We start from the raw sequence: 27,105 nt of genomic DNA on the forward strand, positions 1-27,105 counted from the left end.
TTTAAATCCATATACACACACTGCCCCTCCCTGGCACCCTTACCTGCTTCATTTTTCTTCATAGTAACTAACACCTTCTAAGGTATGATATAATTTATCTGTTTTTGTCTGTTTCCCTCCCTGGAATATGAAACTCAGGGCAGGAGATTGGAGCACACTGTGGATGCCCAATAAATATTGTCTGAAGGATGAAATTAGGAACAAGTGGGCTTTCACAATTGCCTCTAATGAGAAAAGTTTATGGGTTGCCATGCATAGTCTTTGCTACATAAATTTTGGCTCTCTGGGACATTTCCTAAGTCCTGTTCATATTGTCTCTAGTTCTTGATGGCCAAATTGCTGTCTTTTTCAGGTGTCAAGCCCAGCCCACACCACAGGCAGTAAGTACCACTGTGTCTTTATAGGCAGCCTTTGTGAAAAGCAACTTGGAGAACTTGAGGGCCAGGAAGATGACAGTGACCCACATCCACTGACCTGCTATCTGAACCATGCTCTCTTTCTTCTTGGCCAGGAGGGAGTTCTTGATGGGACAGAACACATTGCTGTGGGCCTGGATGACCACCAAAGTTTCCAGATTGAATAGGCCCCGGGTGTCCTAGATGACTGAATAGGCCCCAGTGTCCTAGATGATGTCTACTCAGGAGGTAGACACTGTCCCTGAGGGTCTCTCCATTGAGCCTTTGACCTGAGGTACCAGCCTCTGGAACTGCACCTCAGCTGAATGCCTCCTTCCTTGAAGCCTTCAAAGGAGATGTGAAGAACTGAGCCCTACCCTAGCAGAGGAAGGAGAAGTGGAATATATCAGCCTCATTCCCAAAAGCTGTGCATGAAGTGCGTGTCACCTTTCACCATTTGCAGTACCTGGTGTCACAAGCTGTGACTGCTCTTACCACAAGTGTGGGTTCAAACCCCTTCCTCCCTTCAGTCATAAATGATGGCTCAGATCAGTGGTGGCATGTGGGGGTGATACTACCTCTGAGGGACATTCAGATATGTCGGGTGACCATATGGCAAGAAAAGGTGCTGGTATTTAGTCTTCTTATACAAGAGACAGTCCCCTAGAGTGGAGAATTTTCCACTCCAAATTCTAATAGATTGTCTTTTCTCCCTTAAATCCCAGGAGAGATCAGTGCAAGTGCTATATGTACTATTTTATCTCCTCATCCATGTGGAGCTGGCTTTATTTTATGATTATGCAAAATATTAACGTGATTCAAATGTCAATATTGCATAAAATATATACCCAGGAAAGTCCCATTTCCTTCTCCATCCTTTCCATCCCATTATACCACCATTTTGTAACCAACTTCATTAGTTTCTATTTTATCCTTCCTATATTTCTTTTTGCAATGTTTCTCCTTTCTTACACTAAAGTTTACATATAGGACCTCTTTTGCATCTTGTTTTTTTTTTTTTCTCTTTACAGTATATCCTAAAAATCACTCTGCATCAGTTCAGAGTACTCTTTTTTTTTCAGCTGGAGAGAACTCCACTGTGTGAATGTACTTGGCTCCTATGCTTGGGTATTTAGGTAGTTTCCAATATTTTGCAAATACAAATAATGCTACAAAGATTGAATGTAATTTTATGCTTTTTCCATTTTGTTGGAGGTGTATCTTGTATCTTCAGAGTAAATTCCCAGAACTGGGATTGATGTGCCAAAGACAGTTGCATAGCTAGTCCTCTTACTTTCTGCCAAATTTCTGTCCACTGGAGATTGACAGTTTTGAATGTCACCAACAAGGTATGAAGGGTCTTCTTCCATATAGCTCCAACAATAGAGTATACAGTTGAACGTTTGAATTTTTGCCCATTTAATAGGTAAAATATTGTAACTCAGTGTAGTTTTAAAATGCCTTTCTTTCATAAGTAAAAGTGATAATCTTTTCATAAGTTTAAGAACGATTATGTATCTTTCTTTGTGAACTCTTTTCATGTTTTTGTCCGTTATCTAATGGACATTTCTCTCAGTTTTTAATAGTTTTTTTTTTTTAATTATGACTATTCTCCTTATCTCTGTGATTCTATACTAATCGTGAGCAATACAACACTTTCGAGATTAATCCTTCTCTCCTTCTCTGCTTGGGACTGACCTGGTCACCCACCTACTACCTCCAGCTGCCAAATAGCTTCACCAGAGAAGTTGCTGGAGAGGAAGCGGCATCCATACACACCTTCATCAGAGGGAATGATGCTGTGGAGCTGCAGGGTCACATGGCTATCTGGGATCTCATCCTTCATGAGTTTTGTTCTGTTCTGGAACTCTGCCATCTGCAAGCTGAAGAGCTTCTGCCGTTCCTGGTACAGGAGGCCTGGCTCCAGAACCAGAGGATCTGCATGTGCTCGGCGTCTATGTATGGTGACAGGTAACAGGGAATCACCACCTCTTCCCCAGTGATGTCCATGGTGGGTTCCCCAGGGCCTACCATGTTGATCTCCTCTAGGACAGAGAAGCTAGAACAACTGCTAAAATCAACCCTCATCAAATACAGTTTTTTATCACATACCCTTACAGGTCAGCATCTACAGTTAACTGTTCAAATGAAAAAAGTGGGGCATTCTACTGGACAACTGCAGTGTTTCCTTGAACCAGTAATTATGAAAAATGTGAGTGTGCTAGAATAAGAAACACACATTTACAACCAATTATTGTGTGTGGCCCTGAATAATTATTGGTTTGAACCACTCAGCTACAGATGTTATTTTGGGATCAGTTTTGTAAATTTAAATATGCTCAGGGTATTAAGTGAAATGAAATTAGTGTCATGGAATCTTTGACAAAAATAAATAAATTTCAAAGTAGTTTACCCACTGTGATCTAATTTTTAAAAAATTACACATTTGCCTAAATGTCCAGAGAAAAAGGTCTAAAAGGAGATACACCAAATTGTTGCTGGTGGTAATTTCTGTATGATGGTAACAGATGATTTCTTAATTTTGCTTGTTTGATTTTCTAAGTTTTAATAAGGACATGTACAGCTTCTGTGATAACAATGGGTATTTTAAAAATAATTTGCAAGGGCTCCCTGCTTCACAAATTCCCTATCTAAAGTCCAAATTTGCCCATGAATCTTATTTACCATGATAAATTTGATTTGATTTCATTTGACTCTCTTCCTCCACAGTGGCACCTCTATGTGGCCCCTGTGCTCTCCCCAAACTAATGCATGTTCTGCAACTTCTATGAGGATTGCTTGTCCCTCCTCCTACTTTTTCACAAGTCCAACATGGACTGACTCTTCTCTCTATGGACCTTTGTGTACTTCCTTTCATCTCTTCAAATTTCAGCTAAAATCTCCTCCCAAAATCCTCTTCCTTCATAGACATTCCTTCATAGACTCCATCCATCACTTTGCCCATTATATATGAAGGTACATTTGTTTGATCAAGATTTGAAGCCTACTGGGGAAGCCCCAAAACCTTTACTACCAGTTTTCCCTTGTATGTCTTCTTAGGCTATCTCTACACATAAACACCTGATGCTTGGGCCTCTTCCTTTTTTTTTTTTTTTTTTTTTTTTTTTTTTTTAATTTTTTATTCATTTTTTAAAAAAGTATTACATTCAAAAAATATGAGGTCCCATTCAACCCCACTGCCCCCACCCCCCACTCCCCCCACAGCAACACTCTCTCCCATCATCATGACACATCCATTGCACCTGGTAAGTACATCTCTGGGCATTGCTGCACCCCATAGTCAATGGTCCACATCATAGCCCACACTCTCCCATGTTTCTAGACTGTTTTATAGCATATACACACAAATATTTTACTGGTAATTATTTGAACAGATGAGAAGCAGGGAGACTTATCAAGTTCCTAAAACAGCATCACCTCTGAAAAACAAACATGGACACCAAGCAAATAGATGTATATTGTAAGTAGAGGGAGAAGCCAGATCAGAGGGACATCAATGAGGCAGGTGACAGGAGGACCTTGGGCTGGCCACCCATCCCTCAAGTATTTTTTTTTATTTTTATTTTTTTTTTTATTTTTTTAATTTTTTTATTTTTTATTGACTTTGTAATAATATTACATTAAAAATATATATGTGAGGTCCCATTCAACCCCACCCCCCCACTCCCCCTCTCCCCCCCCCCCCCCAACAACACTCGTTCCCATCATCATGACATATCCATTGGATTTGGTAGGTACGTCTTTGGGCACCTCTGCACCTCATGTACATTGGTTCACATCATGGCCCATACTCTCCTCTATTCCATCAAGTAGGCCCTGTGAGGATTTACAATGTCCGGTGATTACCTCTGAAGCACCATCCAGGGCAGCTCCATGTCCCGAAGACGCCTCCACCTCTCATCTCTTCCTGCCTTTCCCCATACCCTTTGTCCATTATGTCCACTTTTCCCAATCCAATGCCACCTCTTCTATGTGGACACTGGATTGGTTGTGTCCATTGCACCTTTATGTCAAGAGGAGGCTCAGATTCCACCTGGATGCTGGATGCAATCCTCCCATTTTCAGTTGTAATCACTCTAGGCTCCATGGTGTGGTGGTTGTCCTTCTTCACCTCCATCTTAGCTGAGTGTGGTAAGTCCAATAAATCAGATTGTAGGTGCTGGAGTCTGTTGAGGCTCAGGATCTGGCTATCACATTGTCAGTCCAGAGATTCAAATCCCCTAAATATATCTTAAACCCCAACATTAACTGCACCTCCAGCACATTAGCATGGAAGTCTTATGAAGGGAGATCCCATCTGAGTCCAGATTCATCACACATAAACACCATTTCCAAAGAGGGGCCATCTGCCCTGGTAGTTAACCCCATCGGCCATGACCATAACTCCCATGGGTCTCTTTAGCCCTCAAAGGAACCAATATCTGGGGGTTGTATCTGCTTTATCTGTCTCTCTGACTCTGCTCAGTTGTGCATGAGGGCAAACCTTCTGCCAGCCTCCAGACTCTTTTTTAGAAACTCGTAGCCATATAAACTCATTTCTCCTTTCCATTTCCCCCTTACTTTAGGTCAAACAGCATTTTAAAGTCATGGTATTTTATGTAGACATGGATATTCTGCTGATCCGCATTGAACCTTCCGTATAAGGTTGGGCCTCTTCCTTGAACACACTTAGTCTCAGTTTACTTCCTCTGTCTTCTTCCTGTAGGACATGCATTCTGCAAGGCTCAACTCAAATAACATCCCTCTCTATGGCTATTCTTAGTTTTCCAGGAAATAGCAAATTACTCTCTTAGGTGTGCACCCAAAGTCTTTGGGCTGGGTTCTCTTACAGCCCTGGTCACATAGCTGAATAGCTGTTTATGTCCTGTCAATTCCCCATTATTGCCCATGAGCTGTTTGTGGCTATGCCTCAGCACCTTGGTTCCCCTGGCTCCCAGTCCAGGAGATTAGGGAACCACATTTGCCTAATTAGTTTATACCCTCTGTTGGGTGTTTCTTTCATGAGAGTTGGCAGAAACCAAAGTTCTGCCTGCCCTTCAAAAACTATAGCTTATGGGCACTGGTGGAGTTAAAAATATTTATGAGTTCCATCAGCAGGAGCATAGATAGACCAGTAACAGTTTCCTTGTGCCCTCCTTCTCTGCCTCCTGCTATATATGTTAACTGTGAAGTTGTGGGGAAGTGGTGGACACTGAGGAGCTAGAAGGTACACAAGGACAGTGTGTATTTAACAAGCAAGATTGAAAACTTTGTGCATTTTAGCAACTAGCATGGCCTGGTACTAGGTTCTAATATCTCTTCCCTGGAGAGCATCTGGCAGGAAGAATGGTCAGAAGCTCAGATGCTCATATCCTGGCTGGATGTGGTGCAGACCGGACATGATCCCTGTGTTCAGCCACCCAGGTTGGAGAAAGAGAAGGCGGAGATGGATGAGGAAGAAGAGACTGCTGGGCACAGGTGCTCTCTGTAAGGAGTCCACAGAGACTGGGAAATCAATCATCTCCTGCTGCTAGTGGTGGCCACCTGAGAGGAACAAAGGGATGGTGAAGTGACCTGGAGGAGCTGGACATTGGCCCATCAGGCCTAAGGTCTCTTGTTGCCTCAGTGATTTTTGGTCTGATTACCAAGTTCCTTACCAACACCAGTGCCTGGTTTCTTTTAAGTCATGGCCGGACATGAGAGCTGCTTTTAATCTTACTCTTAATAGCTTCTCTGGCCTTGCTTTGACTCAAGAAGCTATGAGGGGACAGGGCTGAAGGATCCCAGAGGAAGCGGCTTCTGAGCAGCATATTGTTTAGAGCCAGGAATAGACCCCAGGTGTTATCACAGGGGCTGCAGGGCTCCCCAAACAAAGGGAGATCTCTGGGGGATCTCATGCATTTTCATTCTCCCTTTCTGACCACCATTACCTGACTTTGCACCTACTTCTCTTCAGCCTGGAACATTTGGTCCACCAAATGTTCTGAGACCTCAGGTGGCACCTCCAATGGGTCAGTTTGTGACTGTCCTGATATCTATAGCATCTTCAACACCCCAATGATGGAGTCATTCCATCTAGTAATCCTTCATCTGTTGTCCAGGAACCCCACACCCTAGCCTAGATGAAAGTTATTCCCTCTCTTTCTTCCCAAACCCTTGGACCACTGCTGTAATTTCTCCAGTCTGGCAGCTGGAAAGTGCAGTACAGCTGATGCTTGTTTGGAGACACAGAAACCCCTCCCCATGTCTCTGTCTGTTGCATGATTTTAGGCTGATTTTATAACTAGTTTACCTTCCATTTCTTTGCTTGAACACTGGAAGAAACCAGTGCCATTTCTGAGAGTAGCTAAGCCTCCCATGAGTGGGTTGGGTGTTTTAAAAACAAATGTCAGTATCTCCTCCCTTGCCCTTCTACCTTCCAAAAGACCACTTTCAGTCTTCTTCCAGGAGATAGTATCTCCCTCCTTCACACTATCAGTGCATTCCAAGGGGTGTCATGGATCAACAATGAGTTCTTATTCTCTAGTATTTACTTGGTCTCCCTGTCTCCCATCTTCTGCCATGGGATTCAGACCTCTGATGTGGCACGTGTTTCTTGTGTTGGGCTGAAGCCTGTCAACATATCATAGCAGGATGTAGATGAAGGACTTTAAAAGCTTCAGGGAACACATGCTCTGGGACTGATATTTATAATAGAGGAGAAAGTTCCCAAAAGGGCTTATTGGGACAACTGAAAACAATGGAATATGGACTGTATGTTTTATATCACATGTGTATTTTGTGTGTATATTCATTCTATGCATATGTATTCATATGCTATATATGTATATGAACTTGCATATATGATATACATATTATAAATACATGTATATTTATTATATACACACATGTATATATATGAATAATTACATATATTTTATATATAAATGTGAAATCTCTTGAACTTGATACTTAAGTAAGTGTCCTTGTTCTTAGCAAAAGCATATGCAAATGCTGTGCAACCTACTCTACTTTCAAATGTTTAAAAAATATAGATAGATATAGATGGATAGATTGGAGAGATACATAATGAATGGATAGATAGCATGATAGATAATGATACAACAAATGTGGACAAATGTTAAAAGCCTGTAAATTTGGGTATCTGGGTTAGAGGTATGCATTGTTTTAGTATAATTTTTGCACCTCTCCAGTAAGCTTGACGGTATTCTGAAATAAAAAGTTTAAAAACCCACAATAACACATCTCCCCCCACCTTCAACCCACCCTCCAAAATATGTGGGTCCTGCAGTAGAAGAGTGGTGAGATTGAGGGTATGGAGTGGGTTAATCTGGGGGGCTTCTGTGAATGACACTGAGCTAGGAAGGATGTGGTCAAAAGGGAATAAAATGAGAAAAAGGGGCAGTGGCCTGTGAGGCAAATGGGCCAGTAACTAAAGGTCACTGCCCTTGGGAGCTCAAACACAGTTAGTTGGAGTAGCTCCATTTGTGTTACCAAGGGAGCCCTTCCATGGGAGGGAGGTCAGAAGTTCCTTGTGGAAGAGACCAGCAATTGTGATGGCCAGCAGTTATTGAAATCATTATTTGGCCTGGGGTAAGGATTGAGGCTCAGGCTGGACAGTCCAGCCTATCATCTTCTGTGGCTAATGGTAGAGCATGTCTGTGACTCTAGCACAAGTTACAATACTAACTTTATGTTTTCTCATCCACTTCTCTTTTTTAGGGGGCTTCAATTGTTTCTTCTGAACTCTAGACATAGATTAAAGCCCCTTAAAGGCAGAGCCATGAGGAGGTAGATTAGCTGCATACATTTATAGCTATTGTTTGAAACTTAACAATAGTTATATGCCAGTTAATGCCTTCAAAACAAGAGCACCTCAGAGAGTACTTGTGAATCCATTTGGATTGGCTATATTCTGAAGAATTATTAGCCATGGCTTCTGCTGGTGGGAATATGGGTCCTCCCACAAGGTGGCGATGATGCATTAGACAGAACACATAGCTGGAGGAAAATGGTCACCTCAAAGAAGGAGAACATACTCCAAATTGTAGGGGAGGGGAGGGGAGGTTACCACCTCTTGGGAGTAGGGCGTGGGAGCAGTGCTAGAGAGACTGTGGTTCTCTATTGTGATATGTCAAATGATTTCTCCTTAGTGATGCTACCAGAGAAGGAGATTAAAAACAAGTACACATAGGTGCACACTAACAAAAATTAACACAAATTGAATGTTACCATCTACCAAGCACTTCCCTATGCGTGATGATGGTGATGATGCTTAAATCACAAATAAAGAAACTGAGGTACAGGCAGGATAAGTGACTTGCCTGGGACACAGAGCGAATAAGTATGAAGTTGGGATTCTAGCCAAAGCTGCTTGGTTCCAGAGCCTGTGGTCCACCTCTTCTCTGGATACAGATTTCTCACCTGCTGTTTTGTATGTCATGTCTAGGTAGAACCTTCAGTTCCTTCTGTTACCCAAATCCATGACTGTTGTTGTGGACCCCATGTGAGCTTCCCTGGCTGCAGACCCCAGACCTCACCCCAATCTGCCCCCTCACAAAGGGACTGAAGAAGTGGAATGGGCCATGAGGTGTGAGACAAGGAAACCAAGAAACAAATGAATAAACATTTTAAAATACCACTGTTAAATAAAACAAAACCAGAATGTCTCTAGGACTTTGTCAACAGAATCTCCTGAGATGGCTGTTGCATACTTGCATTCCCTTCACTCCCAATACACAGGAACACCCAAGAATCCTCAGGCTTGGGTAATGAGCTATAGTCTAGAGTAGACTTAATGTTATTATATTATAGACTTGTTATTCTAGCAATGGAAGAACTTTTATCATTGATGTGGAGGCAGTGGTCACAGGAGGTTCTGAGGGGAGGAGGAGGGAAAAAAGGTGTAATATGGGGGCATTTTTGGGACTTGAGAATTGTACTCAATGTGTTGCAAAGACTGATACAGGACATTATCTCTCTCATCATAACTTACAAAATTGTATGGGAGAGTTTAAACTATAATGTAAACTATAATCCACACTTAGTGGCAATGCTCCAATATGTGTTCTACAATTGCAACAAATCTGCGACACTAATGGAGGATGTTGTTAATGTGGGAAAGTGTGGGAGGGATATATGGGAGTCCCCTATATTTTTATGTAACATTTATGCAATTAAGTATTTTTTAAAATTTTTTAATTGTTTAAAAAATCAACTTGAAAATATTTAATATGAAAAAAATGGGCTGGCAATTTCTGGAGGGAAAAGTTGGTGATTTTGGAGGGTTTGAATGTCTCTTAGTGCCCTAACAGGCACATTCTCCCCACTTACTCACTGAAGTTTGCCCTTTACTACCACACTTCTCCAGTTCAAAGTCTCTGATCCTTACTGAAGTGTAATTACACTTGTGAAGGGAAATACTTTATGATTTCAATTTCTCACACCACAATATAAATGGATTTTAGCTTCCATTCCTAATAAGGAGATGAGAGGCTGGATATGTTGGATATTTGAGGAAGATGAAAAGAATCCAGTGAAAGAGAAGGACAAACAAAATGTGAGACTTGGGTTGGAGCTAAGATTTGTCAGTGGGTTATGTTTTCCCTGATCTCCCAGGAGACCCTGGGATGTTCCTTCCTGAAAACACAAGGAGGAAGAAGGGATTGTGCATACCAATGCAGAAGATATGCCACCACTTTCCACCCAGGAAAAGCCCATTTCCCTCTCTCCTTCTCCTTCTCTTCCTTTCCTTCTTGTTTGCTCCCTAACTCTAACCTAGCTCCATTCCATCTCTCTTCTTCTAATCTCCAATTCTTAAACAATACCCAAAGCTCTCTTGATATCCAGTACTTCAGCTCATGAGTCTTATGCTCTACTCAATGCATCCCACATCATTTTATTTTTCCCATTTTTGAAAGTATGGTTTAGACAGATATTGAGAAATGAAATACCTAGTAAGTAGCAGCAGAGTCCAAAATGGCAGCTGAGTCCTAGTGAGCTCAACTCCCCTGCAAATGGAGTGAATTGTTGCTAGCACTACCTCACCCCTACCCATTTTGCCACAGGCCACAATGCAACTTTGGAATTAGTGGGAGAGAAGTGCAGTGGACCAAGTTGCCAGTCCCACAGACTGACATCCTCCCTAAGGGACATGTCAGAGCAGTGGCACAGAATATCTCAAGCATATACAGGACACTCCAGGAAATGCTTGGTGCTTGAGGAGGGGCCGTACAGGTGTTAGGGTTGTGTGTGAGTAGGTGGAGGCAAAAAACAATGAAATACAGATTCCAAATTTAACAAGACTATTGTGTTTAGACAGGCTGGTGAGGCTGCAAATCTAGACTTACATGGTGTAAATGTTGCCGAGGCATCAAATGGGTTGAATGATGGGCTCAAATGGCAGGTGCAGGTCTCCAGGGGTGGGGTACCAGGGGAGGATTCACTTACATATTAAAATTAAAATGGACACCAAATAAGAGCAGGATCAAGGAAGTGAAAGAGTAAGATGGAGTGGAGGATTTTGATTAGCTGATGTGGGAATAGGAAAATGGTATGGGTTTGCAGGGAGAGTTTAGGAAGAGATGAATCTCTTGAAGGGAAGGCTGAGAAAATCTAGAGGGGACCAAAGTTCAGAGGTCCATTAATACTGCACAAGGAAGTTCAATACTGTTCTTTGGGCAGCCATGATCCATTTAGAAGTTTTCTTTACTTTTTATTTTTATTTACTTATACTTTTTAAAATTCTGCTCCACCCTACCCCTGAAATGGCTCCCCTGTCAGTTTACTCATTGTTTTATGCCTGTTGTCAAGTCATTGTTTGTTTTTCTTTAGGAGGCACTGGGAACCCAACCCCAGACCTCCCATGAGGGAGGCAGGCACTGAACTGCTTGAGCCACATCTGCTTCCTGTTCATTTGCTTTTGCTTGTTGTCTGCTCATTCTTTTTGTTTTTTAAGATTTATTTTGTTTTTTTCTCCTCACCCATTCATTGTTTGCATTTGCCATGTCTGTTCATCTTTCTTGTTTCATTAGAAGGCACCAGGAACTGCACCAGAACTTCTAATATGGGTGTGTTGAGAAATAGGAGAGCACGACCTTGCAGGACACTATCTAACAGACCACTCCTTCCTCCTGCTTCTGTAAGTAAGCCTGTGAGAGTATGACTTTGCAAGAGACTATCTAACAGACCACACCTGCCTTCTGCTTCTGTAACTCTCTTACAAGAACATAGCCTTTTAAGAAACTATCTAATTGACCACTCTTGCTTTCCACTTCTGTAACCCCACTTGCATATTACAGTAAAAAATTTGCCTGCCAGCCCAGCAACACAGTAGCCAATAAGTGAGAGCCATGCTAATTCTACATAAGACCCTATGTAAAACTGTGAAAACTGTAAGACAGGGCTCAGAATTTGGAGATCGACTCTCCTCTGGGCCCACGTGTAATAAACCTGTTCCTCTGCCTCTCTGAATGCCATTTGGGTTTTTCTGCCACTCAGAACTCCTGGCTTTGCTGCAACACATAGAAGGTGCTTAATCACTTGAGCCACCTCTGTTTCCTGCTTTGTTGTTGTAAGAAATGAAGATTAGTTTAGTTTTCACATAAAGGAAGAAAATATTGATTAATGTAACCTGGAAGCCTACTGCCTCAGTCTCCCACTCCCGGGTTAAACAGCAACAAAGGAAACCAGCCTAAGCCAGTCCTATAGGCAGTAAAAAAAAGATGCCCAAGAAAGAGCTAAGTCAATACCAATTCAGCCCTAAATTCCATTCCTTATTTGGCAAAGGGGAACAGGTAAAAACTAAAATGGTTGGAATGTGATGGGAAAGCAGTTAGTCACAAACTTTTGCACAGGAAAGTTAGATCTTCTCATATAGGCTGTAACTGTTGAAGTATCCAATCTATGGAGAAACAGAGGAAGGGATTGCATGCTAGGCTTAGGGGTATAAATTGTGTCATTTTTCTTTGTTTGGGGTGCGAGCCATGTTTTCTGGTTGTGCACCCCTTCTTGTGAGATTGAGAATAAATTCTTTTCTTCTCCACAATCAGGTGAGCCTTATTTTCTTTGAAGAAGATTTCTTTCTAACAGCTTTGGGGGCTCATCTGGGATTCTGAGGCTTCAGAGAGTGAACCCCTGGGGTGGACGATGGGGAGGCACACCCTGCTGTTTAAGCAGTCTTAGACTCCACTGGTGGGGGCGCTGGATCTGGCAGCCAAGAGGCCCAAGAATAGACACTTAGATCCGCTGATTGTGGATGAGAAAAAGAGAAGGAAAATCTGCTTCTTGTTGACCAGGTGACTCCATGCATGGACCAAGGTAAGAACAAAGGCTATTAACTATTACCTTGGTAGTCAGGAATTCTGATGAGTCTGAGGTTCACTGTGTGTGCATGAGACGCATGACATACAGTGTGAAGTGAGTGCAGAGTCCCAATTTGCATTTCCCTTCTCCCATGAGGGAAAGGGCCAGATATGAACAAAGCAAAAAATTCAAAAGAAAGAGACCCAGACAAGATTCAGAATGGGAAATAGAGGCAGTCAGTCAACTGGGAAAAAGGGGAAGGGTGTATCTGTAGGATCCCCTGGAGACATTCCTCCAGATATCCACTAGGGAGGATGTTAAGGCATTGGACTGATAGTGATTGGACCAAAGGAAAAGATAAGAAGAAAATGATTAAATACTGCTGTTGTATCTGGACCAAGGAAAGTATTTTACTGCCTGACATATTCTGACCAAAATATGAGGCAGATGAGGATTGACTTTGTGCTGACCTTGTACTGTATGTTAATAGAAAAACACCGTTCTCCAAAGAAGAGTCTGACTATGCCATGTGCTGGTTAAAGGGAAAGGGAGCCACTTTCTATCCTATGAAAGCTGAAAATCCAGGCCCCAAGACTAAACTTGCAGAAACTAAGGCTACAAAACTAAGGCTGCAGAAACAAAAGCTGTAGAAACTAAACCCTGGGATCCCCTGTCTAATCTCCCTCCTCCTTACATTCCCCCTCCCCTCCCAGGAGAAGGGCCATTAGACTTGAAGTGCCCAATAGAACTCATTGTAAAGCCTGGGGAACTGGAGAATCAAGCAGGGCCAACAGCCCCACTGGTTACAACCCACCAACAGCTGAGGAAAGAATTGGAACAGTGTAAGAAAGGTATACAAAATTTTCCATTCCCCAGAGCATCTGAGGAAAAGAGAGTGAAAGAACAAAACTCCACTGAGCCTTTGTATCCACTGAAAGAAGTACCAATGGGGCCAGGGGAAATTGGCTATGTAAATACCCCACTGACAAGTACTGAAGTAAGGAACTTCAAAAAGGAGATGCAATCTCTAATGGAAGATCCAGTAGGGCTGGCTGAACAAGTAGATCAATTCCTAGGTCCTTGTTTATACACCTGGCCTGAACTTATGTCCATACTGAATATTCTCTTTATGGGAGAAGGAAGAGGAATGGTGCAGAGGGCAGCTATGAAGGAGTGGGAAAGGCAGCATCCACCCGGACAGGGGGTAATGGCAGCAGAACAGAAGTCCCCCAAAACAGACCCTAATTGGGATAATAATGACCTGGGGGACAGAGCACAAATGAAAGATCTTAGAGACCTCATTATACAGGGCATCAAATTAGCTGTACCCAAATCTCAAAACTTGAATAAGGCCTTTGAAGTAGCCCAGGAAAAGGATGAAACTCCCTCTGCTTACCTGCAATGATTGAGAGACCAAGTGAGGAAATATTCAGGGATAGACCCTGATGATCCTGTGACTCAGGGAATTTTAAAAGTCAGCTATGTGAAAGGGTCTTGGCCTGACATTCAGAAGAAGATTCAGAAAATAGAAGGATGGATGGATAAGCTATTGGAAGAGTTATTGAGAGAGTCCCAGAAAGTGTTTGTAAGGAGAGAGGAGGAAAAGCAGAAACAGAAAGCAAAGGTTAGGATTAGCACAGTTGATCAAATGGTTAGGAAAAGACTGGAGGTAAGTCAGGGAGGCAGAGGAGAGATAAAGATGCAAAATGGGCTTATTTAGATAAGGGGACTAGGAGAATGCCAGGCTCTGCAGTGTGCTATTACTGTGGGAGGTCTGGTCATTTCAAAAGGGAATGCCCGAGTTTAAAGAAAGAGAGTTGGGTAATTAATCTCATCAATTTTGAAGATTAGGGGGGTCTGAGGCTCCTCACTTCTAAAGACCACCGGGAGCCTTTAGTAAATCTAAGGGGTGGGCCCATATCAGGAAGAAATTACATTTCTAGTGGACACTGGTGCAGTCCCATCCTCTGTGACTCATCTCCCCAGAGGAACCAAATTCTCTGGAGGTTCCCTTACAGTTTCAGGGGTAAAAGGAGAAGGATTTGATGTCCCCATTCTTTCTCCCATTAATATTTGTTGGGCAGACAATGGAATTGTAAACCCTTTGTTGTACATTCCAGAAGCCAGGAGTAATTTGTTGGCAAGGGACTTAATAGTATTCATGGGTTTGGATTTGGAAGTAAGGGATGGGCAGATAGAATTAATCTTAGCCAGGCTCATTAAAGAAGATAAAAAAGATATCAGAGAGGAAGAGTGGGTAAGAGAAGAGAATAGAGGGGTTTTTCAAGTACACGCTATTAAAATCAAATTGAAAAAGGAAGGAGAAATTATTTGTCAAAGACAATATCCTTTTCCCACTAAGGGGAGGCAGGGACTTCAACCCATCATTGAAGGCCTCCTTCGGGATAGACTCTTGGAGCCCTGCATGTATCCCTTCAATTCTCCTATCTTGCCTGCTCAGAAATCAGACAGTAGTTGGAGATTGGTACAGGATCTAAGGGCCATTAATCACATCATTCAGGTTTGCGACGGTTTGCTCGGTCGGTAGAGGTGGGGTCTGGCTGCGGACGAGGGGTCGGTCCAGCTTTGGACGAGGGGTCGGTCCCACTTGGGACGAGGGGTCGGTCCGGCAGCAAACGAGGGATCGGTCTCACAGGGGTTGCGCGGTTTGGCTGACGGGGTCGCCCGGCGAAGCCGGCGACGAAGGGGTCGCCCGGAGAAGCAGGTGATGAAGGGGTCGCCTGGAGAAGCAGGCGACGAACTGGGGACAAGGGAGGCCAGGCCCTTCTCAGGGGCTCTCAGGACTGGAGGGCGCACGGCAGAAGAACTGCCGTGGAGACAAGGTAAACATGCAAGTCCACTTTATTGAGGGAGAGGTAACAGTTTTATAGGGGCTGGGGAAGGCTGATTGGTCGAAGCCACGCCCTGTTCTGATTGGTTGCCTGAGAAAGGTCAGTGGGCGGTACTGGATGGGGGAGGGGTGGTGATTAGGGATTGGCTGTTGCTGTTGCTGGGGGAAGTGGCAGGGTTCAGTGATTGGTGGCTGCTGTTGCTGGGGGAAGTGGCAGGGTTTAGGGATTAGTGGCTGCTGTTGCTGGGGTGGAGGGCAGACTTTAGTTTCCCGCCCACGCCTGGCTGTTGCTGCTGTCAGAGGGAGGGAAAAGGGCAGACTGGATTTTTCCACCCATGCCTGGCTGTTGCTGCTGTCGGGGGAGGGGAAAAGGGCAGACTGGAATTTTCTGCCCTGCGCCTGCTCAGGGAGAAAGAAGAAGAAGGGTGCCGCCCCACAGGCATCGTGTGGCGCCATCCGGGAGGAGGGGCGGCCGCGGAAGCATGGCTGCCAAGAAGGGGAGACCCGAGGGCACTCTGCGCCCATGCCGAGCTCCCTTCAGGGGTGGCGGTGAGTCCGACCAGCCACCCTATTATGGGGGCAGCAGCTTGGCCTGCCGCGGCCGCTCCCCCGCCAGGCCAGCAAACCACACTTCAGCCCGAGGGGTGACTGCACAGGTTTGACACCCAGTAGTCCCAAATCCATACACTCTCCTTAGTAAGATTCCCTGCCATCATAAATGGTTTAGTGTAATAGATCTAAAGGATGCCTGTCCGCTTGGCCCAGAGAGTAGAGACTTGTTTGCCTTTGAGTGGAAGGATCCCTCTACAGGAAGAAAACAGCAGTATTGGTGGACAGTTCTACTGCAAGGCTTCACAGAATCCCCCAACCTCTTTGGGCAGGAACTGGAAAAAGTATTGGGGAAATTTGCAGTCCCACCTGAAATTTCCCTTTTATAATATGTAGATGATATGCTATTATTAGGTGAAGAAAGGCAGATAGTGATCCAAACTACAAAGAGCTTATTGAATTTCCTGGGGGATCAAGGACTAAGAGTGTAAAAAAGTAAGCTACAATTTGTAGAAAAGGAAGTCAAATACCTGGGTCATCTCATTAGTAAGGGAAGGAGGAAGATAACCCAGAAAGAATGCAGGCCATTACTGAATTACCTCTTCCCCAGACAAAAAGAGAACTAAGAAGATTTTTTTGGGATTGGTGGGATATTGTAGATTATGGATAGATTCTTATGCATCCCAAACCAAAGGGTTATACCAAAAACTGTTGGAGGAGGAGCCTGACAAATTAGAATGGAAGGAGGAGGAAGTAAAGGCCTTAGAGGGGCTCAAACAGGCATTGGTGCAAGCCCCTGTTCTAGCCCTCCCCTCCCTTGAGAAATCTTTCCATCTGTTTGTGACAGTAGATAAGGGGACAGCCTTGGGAGTCCTAACCCAGATCTGGGGAGGCCAAAGGAAGCCTGTGGACTTCCTTTCCAGAATCCTGGGTCCTGTCTCCAGGGAACGGCCAGGGTGTGTTCAGGCCATGGCAGCAACTGCTCTCTTAGTAGAAGAAAGCAGAAAACTGACCTTTGGAGGGGCCTTAGTTGTTACACCCCTCATCAGGTCAGGACTATTTTGTCTCAAAAAGCAGGAAGATGATTAACAGATTCCTGAATTCCAAAATATGAAGCACTTCTAATGGAAAAAGATGATTTAATATTGACAATTGATCATAGTCTGAACCCAGCTTCTTTCCTTTGGAAGGGTCCCAACCAAGTAGAATCTCCTGAACAGGATTGTTTAGACTTAATTGAATACAAAACCCGAGTCCAACCTGACCTAGGGGATCTTCCCTTACATTTGGGAGAAAATTTGTTTATAGATGGGTCTTCTAGGGTCCTGGAAGGAAAAAGGCATAATGGCTATGCTGTTGTTGATGGACTAATTTGTGAGGTGAAAGCAGCTGGCCAACTGCCCAATGATTGGTCAGCTCAAAGTTGTGAGCTGTATGCATTAAATCAAGCCCTTAAATTGTTAGAGGAAAGAGGTGGTACAGTCTACAGATTCTAAATATGCCTTTGACAGGTCCACATCTTTGGGAAATTTTGGGAAGAAAGGGGATTGATCAATAGCAGAGGGAAGGAATTAGTCCATGTGGAACTGGTAAAAACAAGTGTTAGCCAGTCTGCTCATACCAAGGGAAATATCTGTGGTACATATAAATGGGCATCAGAAGTGTCATACTTTTGAAGCAAAAGGCAACAGATTGGCAGATGAAAAGGCCAAAGAGGCTTCCCTCTGTTTCCCTCTGGAACTAATGGTCCAAATACCCTCTATTCCCAAAGAAATTGGCATCCCTGTATTCTCTGAAAAGGAAGTAAAAGAACTAGAACAATTGGGGACAACCTTAGATAGCCAAGGGAAGTGGCTCCTCCCAGAGGGCCAGCAGATGTTGAATAAGCAAATAATGAGGGAAGTACTAGTGGTTTGTATCAAGGGAGTCACTGGGGAGTACAGGCCATGTGTGACCTGGTTCTCAAGCATTTTGGGTGTATGGGTCTTTATACTATAGCCAAGCAAATAAGTGAATGATGCATAATCTGTCAGAAAGTTAATAAGAAAGTTTTAAGAAAGCAAGTGCCAGGGGGGCAGGAGCCTGGCCTCAGACCATTCCAGAGCATTCAGGTTGATTATACTGAAATGCCCCCTGTAGGTCATTTAATGTATGTTCTGGTTATTGTGGATCAACTGACAGGGTGGGTAGAAGCATACCTTCTTGCTTCAGCTACAGCATCAGGGACTTCAAAAATTATCCTTGAACAAATCATTCCCTGATACAGGTTAGTAGAAAACATAGGTTCAGACAATGGTAGTCACTTTACATCCAGAGTGTTGTAAAATATTATGCAGGGTCTAGGTATCACATGGAACTTCCATACACCCTGGCACCCATCATCCTCAGGGAAAGTGGAAAGAATGAACCAAACCTTAAAAAAAAACCTAAGTTGGTCTTAGAAACCAAATTACCATGGGTTAAATGTTTACCTATAGCTCTGTTAAGAATCTGAACTGCCCCTAGGAGGGAACCGGGAATTTCTCCTTATGAAATGCTTTTTGGTCTACCCTTCCCTGGGAAGTCTGGAGAACTCCCCTTCTTTGAGTTGAAGGATCTCTTCCTTCAAAATTATATACTGGCCCTGTCTTCTACTTTGTCATCCCTCAGACATCGGGGTTTGCTGGCTCAGACTCTGCCTCTTGAATTTGCAGTCCACCAACACCAACCTGGCAACTGAGTCCTAATCAAGTCATGGAAAGAGTCCAAACTCCAGTCGACCTGGGAAGGACCTTATCAAGTCTTGCTGACAACTGAAACAGCAGTCCAAACAGCAGAAAAAGGCTGGACTCATTACACTTGAGTAAAGGGACCAGTACCTGAACCAGATGATAAGTACCCAATAACTTCGTCTGAGTCTTGGAAAATAATTTCAGCCCCAGATCCCTTAAAGATCACACTGAAAAAACAATAACTGGGGCGGGGGGGGGGGGTGTGTGAGCTGTGTATTGTCCTAATTAACAATGGCCCTAGTCCTATCAGAATACCAAAGGAGAAATTCAGATCTTAAGTTACAGGTGAAAATAATCTTACTAGCCATGATGTTTTAAACCTGAGAAGCAATCAGCCCCATCAAATTAGTTATAAATGTGACTGAAGGCCTGGAGTCCCAGATGGTGCAGTTTGATGCCTTCCAAGTAATAGACTGCATGAATTTAGAGCACCAGCGATGGCTGAGTGGGAAAAATAAATACCTATGCCCAGAGCCAGTGGGGAATGGTTACTGTTGAGCCCCTCCTTGCCCCTCCTGGGATGATGTATGGTGGACTACCCAGTATAAGGGATGGACCATGAATATGGGATGGGTCTCACCAAGTTCAAGGCCATTAAATGGTAAGATAACCTTTTATAAAGGTAATACCCATCCAGGCTGCAAAAGTCTTTAGTACAATCCAGTAGTAATAACTATTAAGAAAGCAGACAAATTAGAAACTAGGAGCAGTGGCAGGGACCAAGTGGTCAATAGATTCTATGGAATGGGAGCAGATGTTACAGGTAAAGATCCTCTGGGGAGGTTCTGTATCCGAGTCCTTCCTCCCCCTGTAGATATGACATCGACAATACCCTCTCCAGCTCACCTTTCAGAAATACCACAGGAAAACACACCAAAGGCCAGTTCCCCAATTCAAAATGATCCCAAAGCAGTTAGAATACTTAAGGCAGAAGATTTAAAGCAAACTATAGGAAAAAAGACAGGATATGGGGACACAAATGCATGGGTAGAATGGATCAAAAATACAGTCCAGAGTCTAAACAAGCCCACAGCTCATATTGTACCCTTTCTGCTTGGTATGGAAAAGCATGAGAAGGAGTTTAAGTGCATGATACTCCTCATTCAAAATGCTACTCCTGGTGAAAATTGTAGCACTTTGTCCTCTCTCTTCCCACCAGTCAAAAACAGAAATATCAAGGCCATACCTGCCTCCTGTCTGGGCTCAAGGTATCACTCTGCTTGTCTTTCTAGACAGGGGAAAGCATTCCAGAGCCCTGGAACTATGGCCTCATGTACACAAGTGTGGAATGTAAGCAGCGATCATACTGACAATTTCTCCAGTTTGGTCAGACCTCGAGCAGACCTGTGGTGGTACTGTGGAAAGGGTGTTCTCTGACCAATACTACCTGAGAGATGGGGTGGAACCTGTGCTCTGGCCAAATTGCCTATACCATTCACCTTGGCATTTGAAAGAGAAGCGAGAATATCATCCCAGGGAGGGGGAGAGAAAAGAAGTTTACCTGGTTCTTTTGATGAGCGGATCTATTTAGACAATAAAGGAGTTCCCCGAGGAGTCCCAGATGAATTTAAGGCTAGAAATCAGGTAGCAGCTGGGTTTGAATCATTCTTATTCTGGTAGGTCACCATTAATAAAAATGTAGACTGGATTAATTATATCTATTATAATCAACAGAGATTTATTAATTACACCAGGAATGCAGTTAAAGGAATTGCAGAACAATTAGATGCTACTAGCAGAATGGCATGGGAAAATAGAATGGCCTTAGATAAGATGCTAGCTGAGAAAGGGAGAGTCTGTGTTATGACTGGAGGTAGTTGCTGTACATTCATCCCCAATAACACTGCCCCTGATGGAACTATCACTAAAGCTTTACAAGGCCTAACAGCCCTATCTGAGGAATTATCAGAGAATTCTGGCATTAGTAATTCACTCACAGGATGGCTTGAAAATTGGTTTGGAAAATGGAAAGGGGTTACACTGTCCATCTTAACTTCCCTCATTATCTCAGCTGGGGTGCTTACCACAGTCAGAAGCTGTATCATTCCATGTGCCTGAGGGCTAGTTCAAAGAATCATTGAAACTGCCCTAACCAGACAAATGCCCATACAGTGTAGGCAAAACAATCTGTACCCCTCAAAGAAGGAAATTCTTATGATGAAGAGTGTGAGATAGCACTTAGAAAATTTGAAGAATGGAAATGTGAAAACTAAAAAGAATTTAAAAGAAAGAGGGGAAATTGTAAGAAATGAAGATTAGTTTAGTTTTCACATAAAGGAAGGAAATATTGATTAATGTGACCTGGCAGCCTACTGTCTCAGTCTCCCACTCCCAGGTTAAACAGCAACAAAGGAAACCAGCTTAAGCCAGTCCTATAGGCAGTAAAAAAGATGTTCCTGAGTCCTGGCCTCTCTATACTCAAATAATTGAACTTCTCTTAAATTCCACAACACCAGAAGATTTCTTTCTAACATTGTGAGTCTCATTATTTTTTTCCTTGTGTCTCTTATTGCATCATCTTGTTGTTTCAGCTTGCTATGCCTGCTCATTGCACCAGTTAGCTGTCTTCTTAGGTGGCACTGAAAACCAAACCAGGGACCTCCCATGTCACAGGCTGGAGCCCATTCTGTTGAGCCACATCCACTTCCCTGCTCATTGTTTTTGCTCATTTTTTTCTTCATGATCTGCTCTTCGTTTTTGCTTGTTGTCTGCTCCTTGTTTGTTTGTCTTTTTTTAGGAGGTACCAGGAACCAAACTCAGGACCTCCCATGGGGGAATCAGGAACTCAATTGCTTGTGCCACATCTGCTCTGTGGAAGTTTTTAAAAAGATTACCTGCTCTACATATCAAGGATACTGGGCAGCATGCTGGAGCATTTTCTCCCTGCTGTAAGCCTATGCAGCTTGCAGTCCAGACAGAGCTCCCAGATACCATTCTTCTCCTTTTAAGACCCCTGGAAGGAAATTGGACATGGAAACTCAATTCATGTCAATTCTAGCCTGATTTAAGTGATTCAGGCTAAAGAAGAACAATTGGAGGAGAGGGGGCAAGATGGCGGCTGAGTGAACATCCCTGTTAGGGTCTTCTGCAGGGAATCGGCTGGGCGGCGTTGGAGACTCTTTGGGACCGGATTGTTTCAGGATTTTTGCTGGTCCGGAGGTGTCTGGACATCGATTTGGAGGGAAGGTAACAGAGAGGATTCGTCTGTGAAATATACACGGAGATCCCAGCTACCTGTAGAGGATTCCCTCCTTGGGTAGGCGGAGACGAGGCATCTAGCCCCGCTCGGTGGGGCTGAGCCAGGCCGGGCCGCAGCGGCGGACGCCGGAGCCGGGCCGCGCTGCGCCGGCGGCGAGCGGGGCCGGGCGGGGCCGAGCCAGGCCAAGCCGGGCCGCGGTAGCGTTTGGAGCCGGGCGGGGCCGGTTCAGGCCCCGGCTGCGGGCCGCGGTAGCGTTTGGAGCCGGGCGGGGCCGGTTCAGGCCCCTGCTGCGGGTCGCGGTAGCGTTTGGAGCCGGGCGGGGCCGGGTCAGGCCCCGGCTGCGGGCCGCGGTAGCGTTTGGAGCCGGGCGGGGCCGGTTCAGGCCCCTGCTGCAGGCCGCGGTAGCGTTTGGAGCCAGGCGGGGCCGGTTCAGGCCCCGGCTGCGGGCCGCGGTAGCGTTTGGAGCCGGGCGGGGCCGGTTCAGGCCCCGGCTGCGGGCCACGGTAGCGTTTGCAGCCGGGCGGGGCCGGGTCAGGCCACGGCGGGTATGGAGCCGGGCAGGGCCGGTCCAGGCCGCGGTGGCGGGAGGTGGACGCCGGAGCCGGCTGGGCCGCTGTAGCGAGCGGAGCTGGGCGGAGCCAGGCCAGGCCAAGGCGGCGTGAGGAGCCGGGCAGAGCCGGTCCAAGCCTCCGCGGCGGGCGGAGCCGGGCCTGCGGAGGGGTTTCTGTTTTTTTTTTTTTTTTTTTTTAGCATCTGCAGTACTGGGGAGTTCGTGGGCCCTGGGCGGCCTATTGGGGGTTTGTGGGAAGGGAGGTGCTTGCAGACCCATTTGGGCAGACAGACGGGGTTTTTAGGGCAAAGCGGGGGGAAGTTGTTGTTTTAGATAGTGTTGCAATTGTGACACGTGTGTACCTGTATCTCTCTTCTCCCTATCCGTTCCCCACCGTTTGCCCATCCTCTTTTTCTTTCTTCCTTTCTTCTTGCCTTTCTTTTTTCTTTATTATAATTAGTTGTTTTTTTTTTCGGTTTTCTCTTTCCCTCTTGTCCCTCATCTTCCACTTATTTTTACTTTAATTCAAGTATACAATAGGTGCTACAGGGAACACCTCACATTTGCTGGGTTTTCCTATCCTCCACTGCCTCATTTCTGTGTGAACTGATTTAGGCTACCTACACTATCCCCCTTCCCCTGCATCTTGATATCCACTATCATCTACTGTCTCTCCTATATTCCACCCCCCACCTCCCGTTCTTTGATCCACAAAGTGTCTAACTCTTAATTTCTAATACCTTTGTTCTGTTTTCTGTCTATTATCCACTCTTGAAACTATTACCTTTCTTTTCTTTTTCCCTCTCTCATGAAAACAATAGCTGTGTATTTCATACCATATTCCTCCCAAATTCAGTCATCTACTTCATAAAAGGTACTCTACCTACAGCTATAACTCTATACAATCTACATGAATCTAACCTCCATCCTTCCAGATCTCATATTCTTGCTTTATTAACATACATCACCAATACAACTTTACACTTTTCCCTTGCTTACACAATTGCCTTTCCCCAACACTAATACTTTCCTCTAAAGTGAACTTAACCAACAACAAGTAACTAGAAGAAGAAGAAAAAAGTGACAAAGAGAAGATATAACACCTGTGCAAAAATAACAACTAATTAACCTCCAAGAGCAGACAAAGAAGCTAAGGAACTGATTAAATTCGTCAAAATAAAGAGATGACCAGAAAGCAACAAAAATCTACGAACCAAACCAATAATCAGGAAAACATGGCTGAACCCAATCAACAAACCAATAATCACGAAGGGGAGCAAAACTTGGCACAAGCAATGAAAGATCTCAGAACATTTATCACCGACAAATTTGATGCAGTAATGAAAGAGGTTAACAACATGAAGACATCACTTGGAGGGGAAATTGCAGACATACGCAAAAACATAACAGATATGATGGGAATGAACACCACAGTTCAAGAAATCAAAAATACACTTGCAGCAAATATCAGCAGACTAGAAGAGACAGAGCAGAGAATTAGTGATGTGGAAGACAGTACATCAGAAATCAAACAGATAATAGAAGGGGTCAATAAGAAGATAGGAAAAATCCAATTAGGATTTAGGGACCTGAATGACAATGCAAAACGCTCAAACATACGTATTATAGGCATTCCAGAAGGTGAAGAGAAGGGAAAGGGGTCAGAAAGAGTGTTGCAGGAAATAATGGCTGAAAACTTCCCAAATCTACTGAAAGAGACAGATGTACATATCCAAGAAGCACAGCGCACTCCACAAGTCATAAACCCCAACAGGCCCACCCCAAGACATATACTTGTCAAATTATCCAATGCTCAAGACAAAGAGAAAATCCTAAAAGCAGCAAGAGAAAAGAAAACCATCACATACAAGGGAAGCTCAATTAGATTAAGTGCTGATTTCTCTTCTGAAACCATGGAGGCAAGAAAACAGTGGTATGATATAGTCAAGGTACTAAGGGAAAGAAATTTCCAACCAAGAATACTTTATCCAGCTAAACTAGCATTCAAATATGATGGAGAGTTCAAAATATTTGCAGACAAACAGAAACTGAAAGAGTATACCAACAAGAAACCTCCCCTTCAAGAAATTCTAAAGGGAGTGCTGCAGGAAGAAAGGAAAAAACAGGAAAGGCAAAGTTGGAGGAGAGTATAAGACCAACAACAACAACAAAAAAGACAAAATATACAAACAAAATATGACAAACACAAATCCAATCAAAGTATGGCTAACACAAATAATTCCTTGATAGTAATAACACTGAATGTCAATGGATTAAACTCACCTATCAAAAGATTCAGACTGGGACATTGGATAAGGAAATATGACCCATCCATATGCTGTCTACAAGAGACACATCTTAGACCCAGAGACGCATGGAGATTGAAAGTGAAAGGCTGGAAAACAATCATACAAGCTAACAATAACCAAAAAAAGGCAGGAGTAGCTATATTAATATCAGACAAAATAGACTTTAAATGTGAAACAATTGTGAGAGACAAAGAAGGATACTACATTTTAGTCCAAGGGAAAATCTGTCAAGAAGATCGAACAATCATAAATATCTATGCCCCTAACAAGGGTGCCTCTAAATACGTCAGGCAAACGCTGGAAAAACTAAGTGAAAGAATAGATACATCTACAATTATAGTGGGGGATTTTAATACACCACTATCAACTCTGGACAGAACATCTCAAAAGAGAATCACCAAAGAAACAAAACATCTGAATAGTATATTAGAGGAGCTCGATCTAATAGACATATATAGATCGCTACACCCAAACACAGCAGGATATACATTTTTCTCAAGCACACATGGATCATTCTCCAAGATAGATCATATGCTAGGCCACAAAGAAAGGCTGAACGAATTCAGAAAGATTGAAATCATACAAAACATTATCTCTGACCACAGTGGAGTCAAGCTGGAGATTTGCAAGGGAAAGAAGCCCAGATTTCACACCACGATTTGGAAATTAAACAACACACTCTTAGAAAAACAGTGGGTCAAAGAGGAAATCTCAAAAGAAATCAATGACTACCTTGAAACAAATGATAATGATAACACAACATACCAAAATTTATGGGATGCAGCAAAAGCAGTACTGAGAGGGAAGTTTATAGCCATAAATTCATATATCAAAAAAGAAGAAAGAGCAAAAATTGAAGAACTAACTGCACATTTGAAGGAATTAGAAAAACAACAACAAAGTAACCCAACAGGAAGAAGAAGGAAGGAAATAACAAAGATAAGAGCAGAACTAAACGAAATAGAAAATAAGAAAGCACTTGAACAGATAAACAAGACCAAGAGCTGGTTTTTTGAGAAGATTAACAAAATTGACAAACCTTTAGCAACACTAACAAAGAAAAAAAGAGAGAAGATGCAAATACACAAAATAAGAAATGAGAAAGGCGATATCACCACTGACCCCACAGAAATAAAGACTATCATAAGAGGATATTTTGAAAAACTATATTCCAACAAAAAAGACAATCTAGAGGAAATGGACAAATTCCTAGAAACACATAAACAGCCCATATTGACAAAAGAAGAAATTGATGATCTTAACAAACCAATCACAAGCAGAGAGATAGAATCAGTTATTAAAAATCTCCCAACTAAGAAGAGCCCAGGGCCAGATGGCTTCACAGGTGAATTCTACAAAACATTCTGGAAAGAACTGACACCAATCCTGCTGAAACTATTCCAAACCATCGAAACAGAAAGAACATTACCCAACTCCTTCTATGATGCCAACATTACCCTAGTACCAAAGCCAAACAAAGACATCACAAGAAAGGAAAATTACAGACCAATTTCTCTAATGAACCTAGACGCAAAAATACTTAACAAAATACTTGCTAATCGTATTCAACAACACATTAAACGAATTATACACCACGACCAAGTGGGATTCATCCCAGGTATGCAAGGATGGTTCAACATAAGAAAATCAATCAACGTAATACACCATATAAACAGATTGAAGGAAAAAAATCACATGATTATATCTATTGATGCAGAAAAAGCATTTGACAAAATACAGCACCCTTTCTTGATAAAAACACTCCAAATGATTGGAATACAAGGAAATTTTTTGAACATGATAAAGAGTATATATGAAAAACCTAAAGCCAATATTGTTTACAATGGAGAAATCCTAGACTCCTTCCCTCTAAACTCAGGAACAAGACAAGGATGCCCACTGTCGCTGCTCCTATTTAACATTGTCTTAGAAGTACTTGCTCGAGCACTGAGGCAAGAACCAGAAATAAAAGGCATTCAAATTGGAAAGGAAGAAGTCAAAATCTCATTATTTGCAGATGACATGATCCTATACATAGAAAACCCTGAGAGATCTACAACAAAGATTCTAGAACTCATAAATGAGTTTAGTAAAGTCGCAGGTTATAAGATCAATGCACAAAAATCAGTAGCATTTCTGTACACCAATAATGAGCAAGATCAGGAGGAAATCAAGAAA

General features: G+C 43.3%; 1 protein-coding gene and 1 pseudogene across 1 annotated transcript in view; both read right to left on the reverse strand.

The window, feature by feature from the left end:
- The window catches only part of LOC101434596 (butyrophilin-like protein 3), a 103,061-nt gene extending 102,999 nt beyond the window's left edge, over nt 1-62 (reverse strand). The window contains exon 1 of the mRNA XM_071218734.1: nt 44-62. Coding sequence (XP_071074835.1) covers nt 44-62 — 19 coding nt within the window. The remainder of the gene's footprint in view (nt 1-43) is intronic.
- Nucleotides 63-355: 293 nt separating this feature from the next.
- Nucleotides 356-27,105, reverse strand: part of LOC139440107 (nucleoporin p58/p45-like) — a 35,646-nt pseudogene continuing 8,896 nt past the window's right edge.

This window comes from Dasypus novemcinctus, chromosome 2 (assembly GCF_030445035.2).
Source record: "Dasypus novemcinctus isolate mDasNov1 chromosome 2, mDasNov1.1.hap2, whole genome shotgun sequence".
Classification (NCBI taxonomy): Eukaryota; Metazoa; Chordata; class Mammalia; order Cingulata; family Dasypodidae; genus Dasypus; species Dasypus novemcinctus.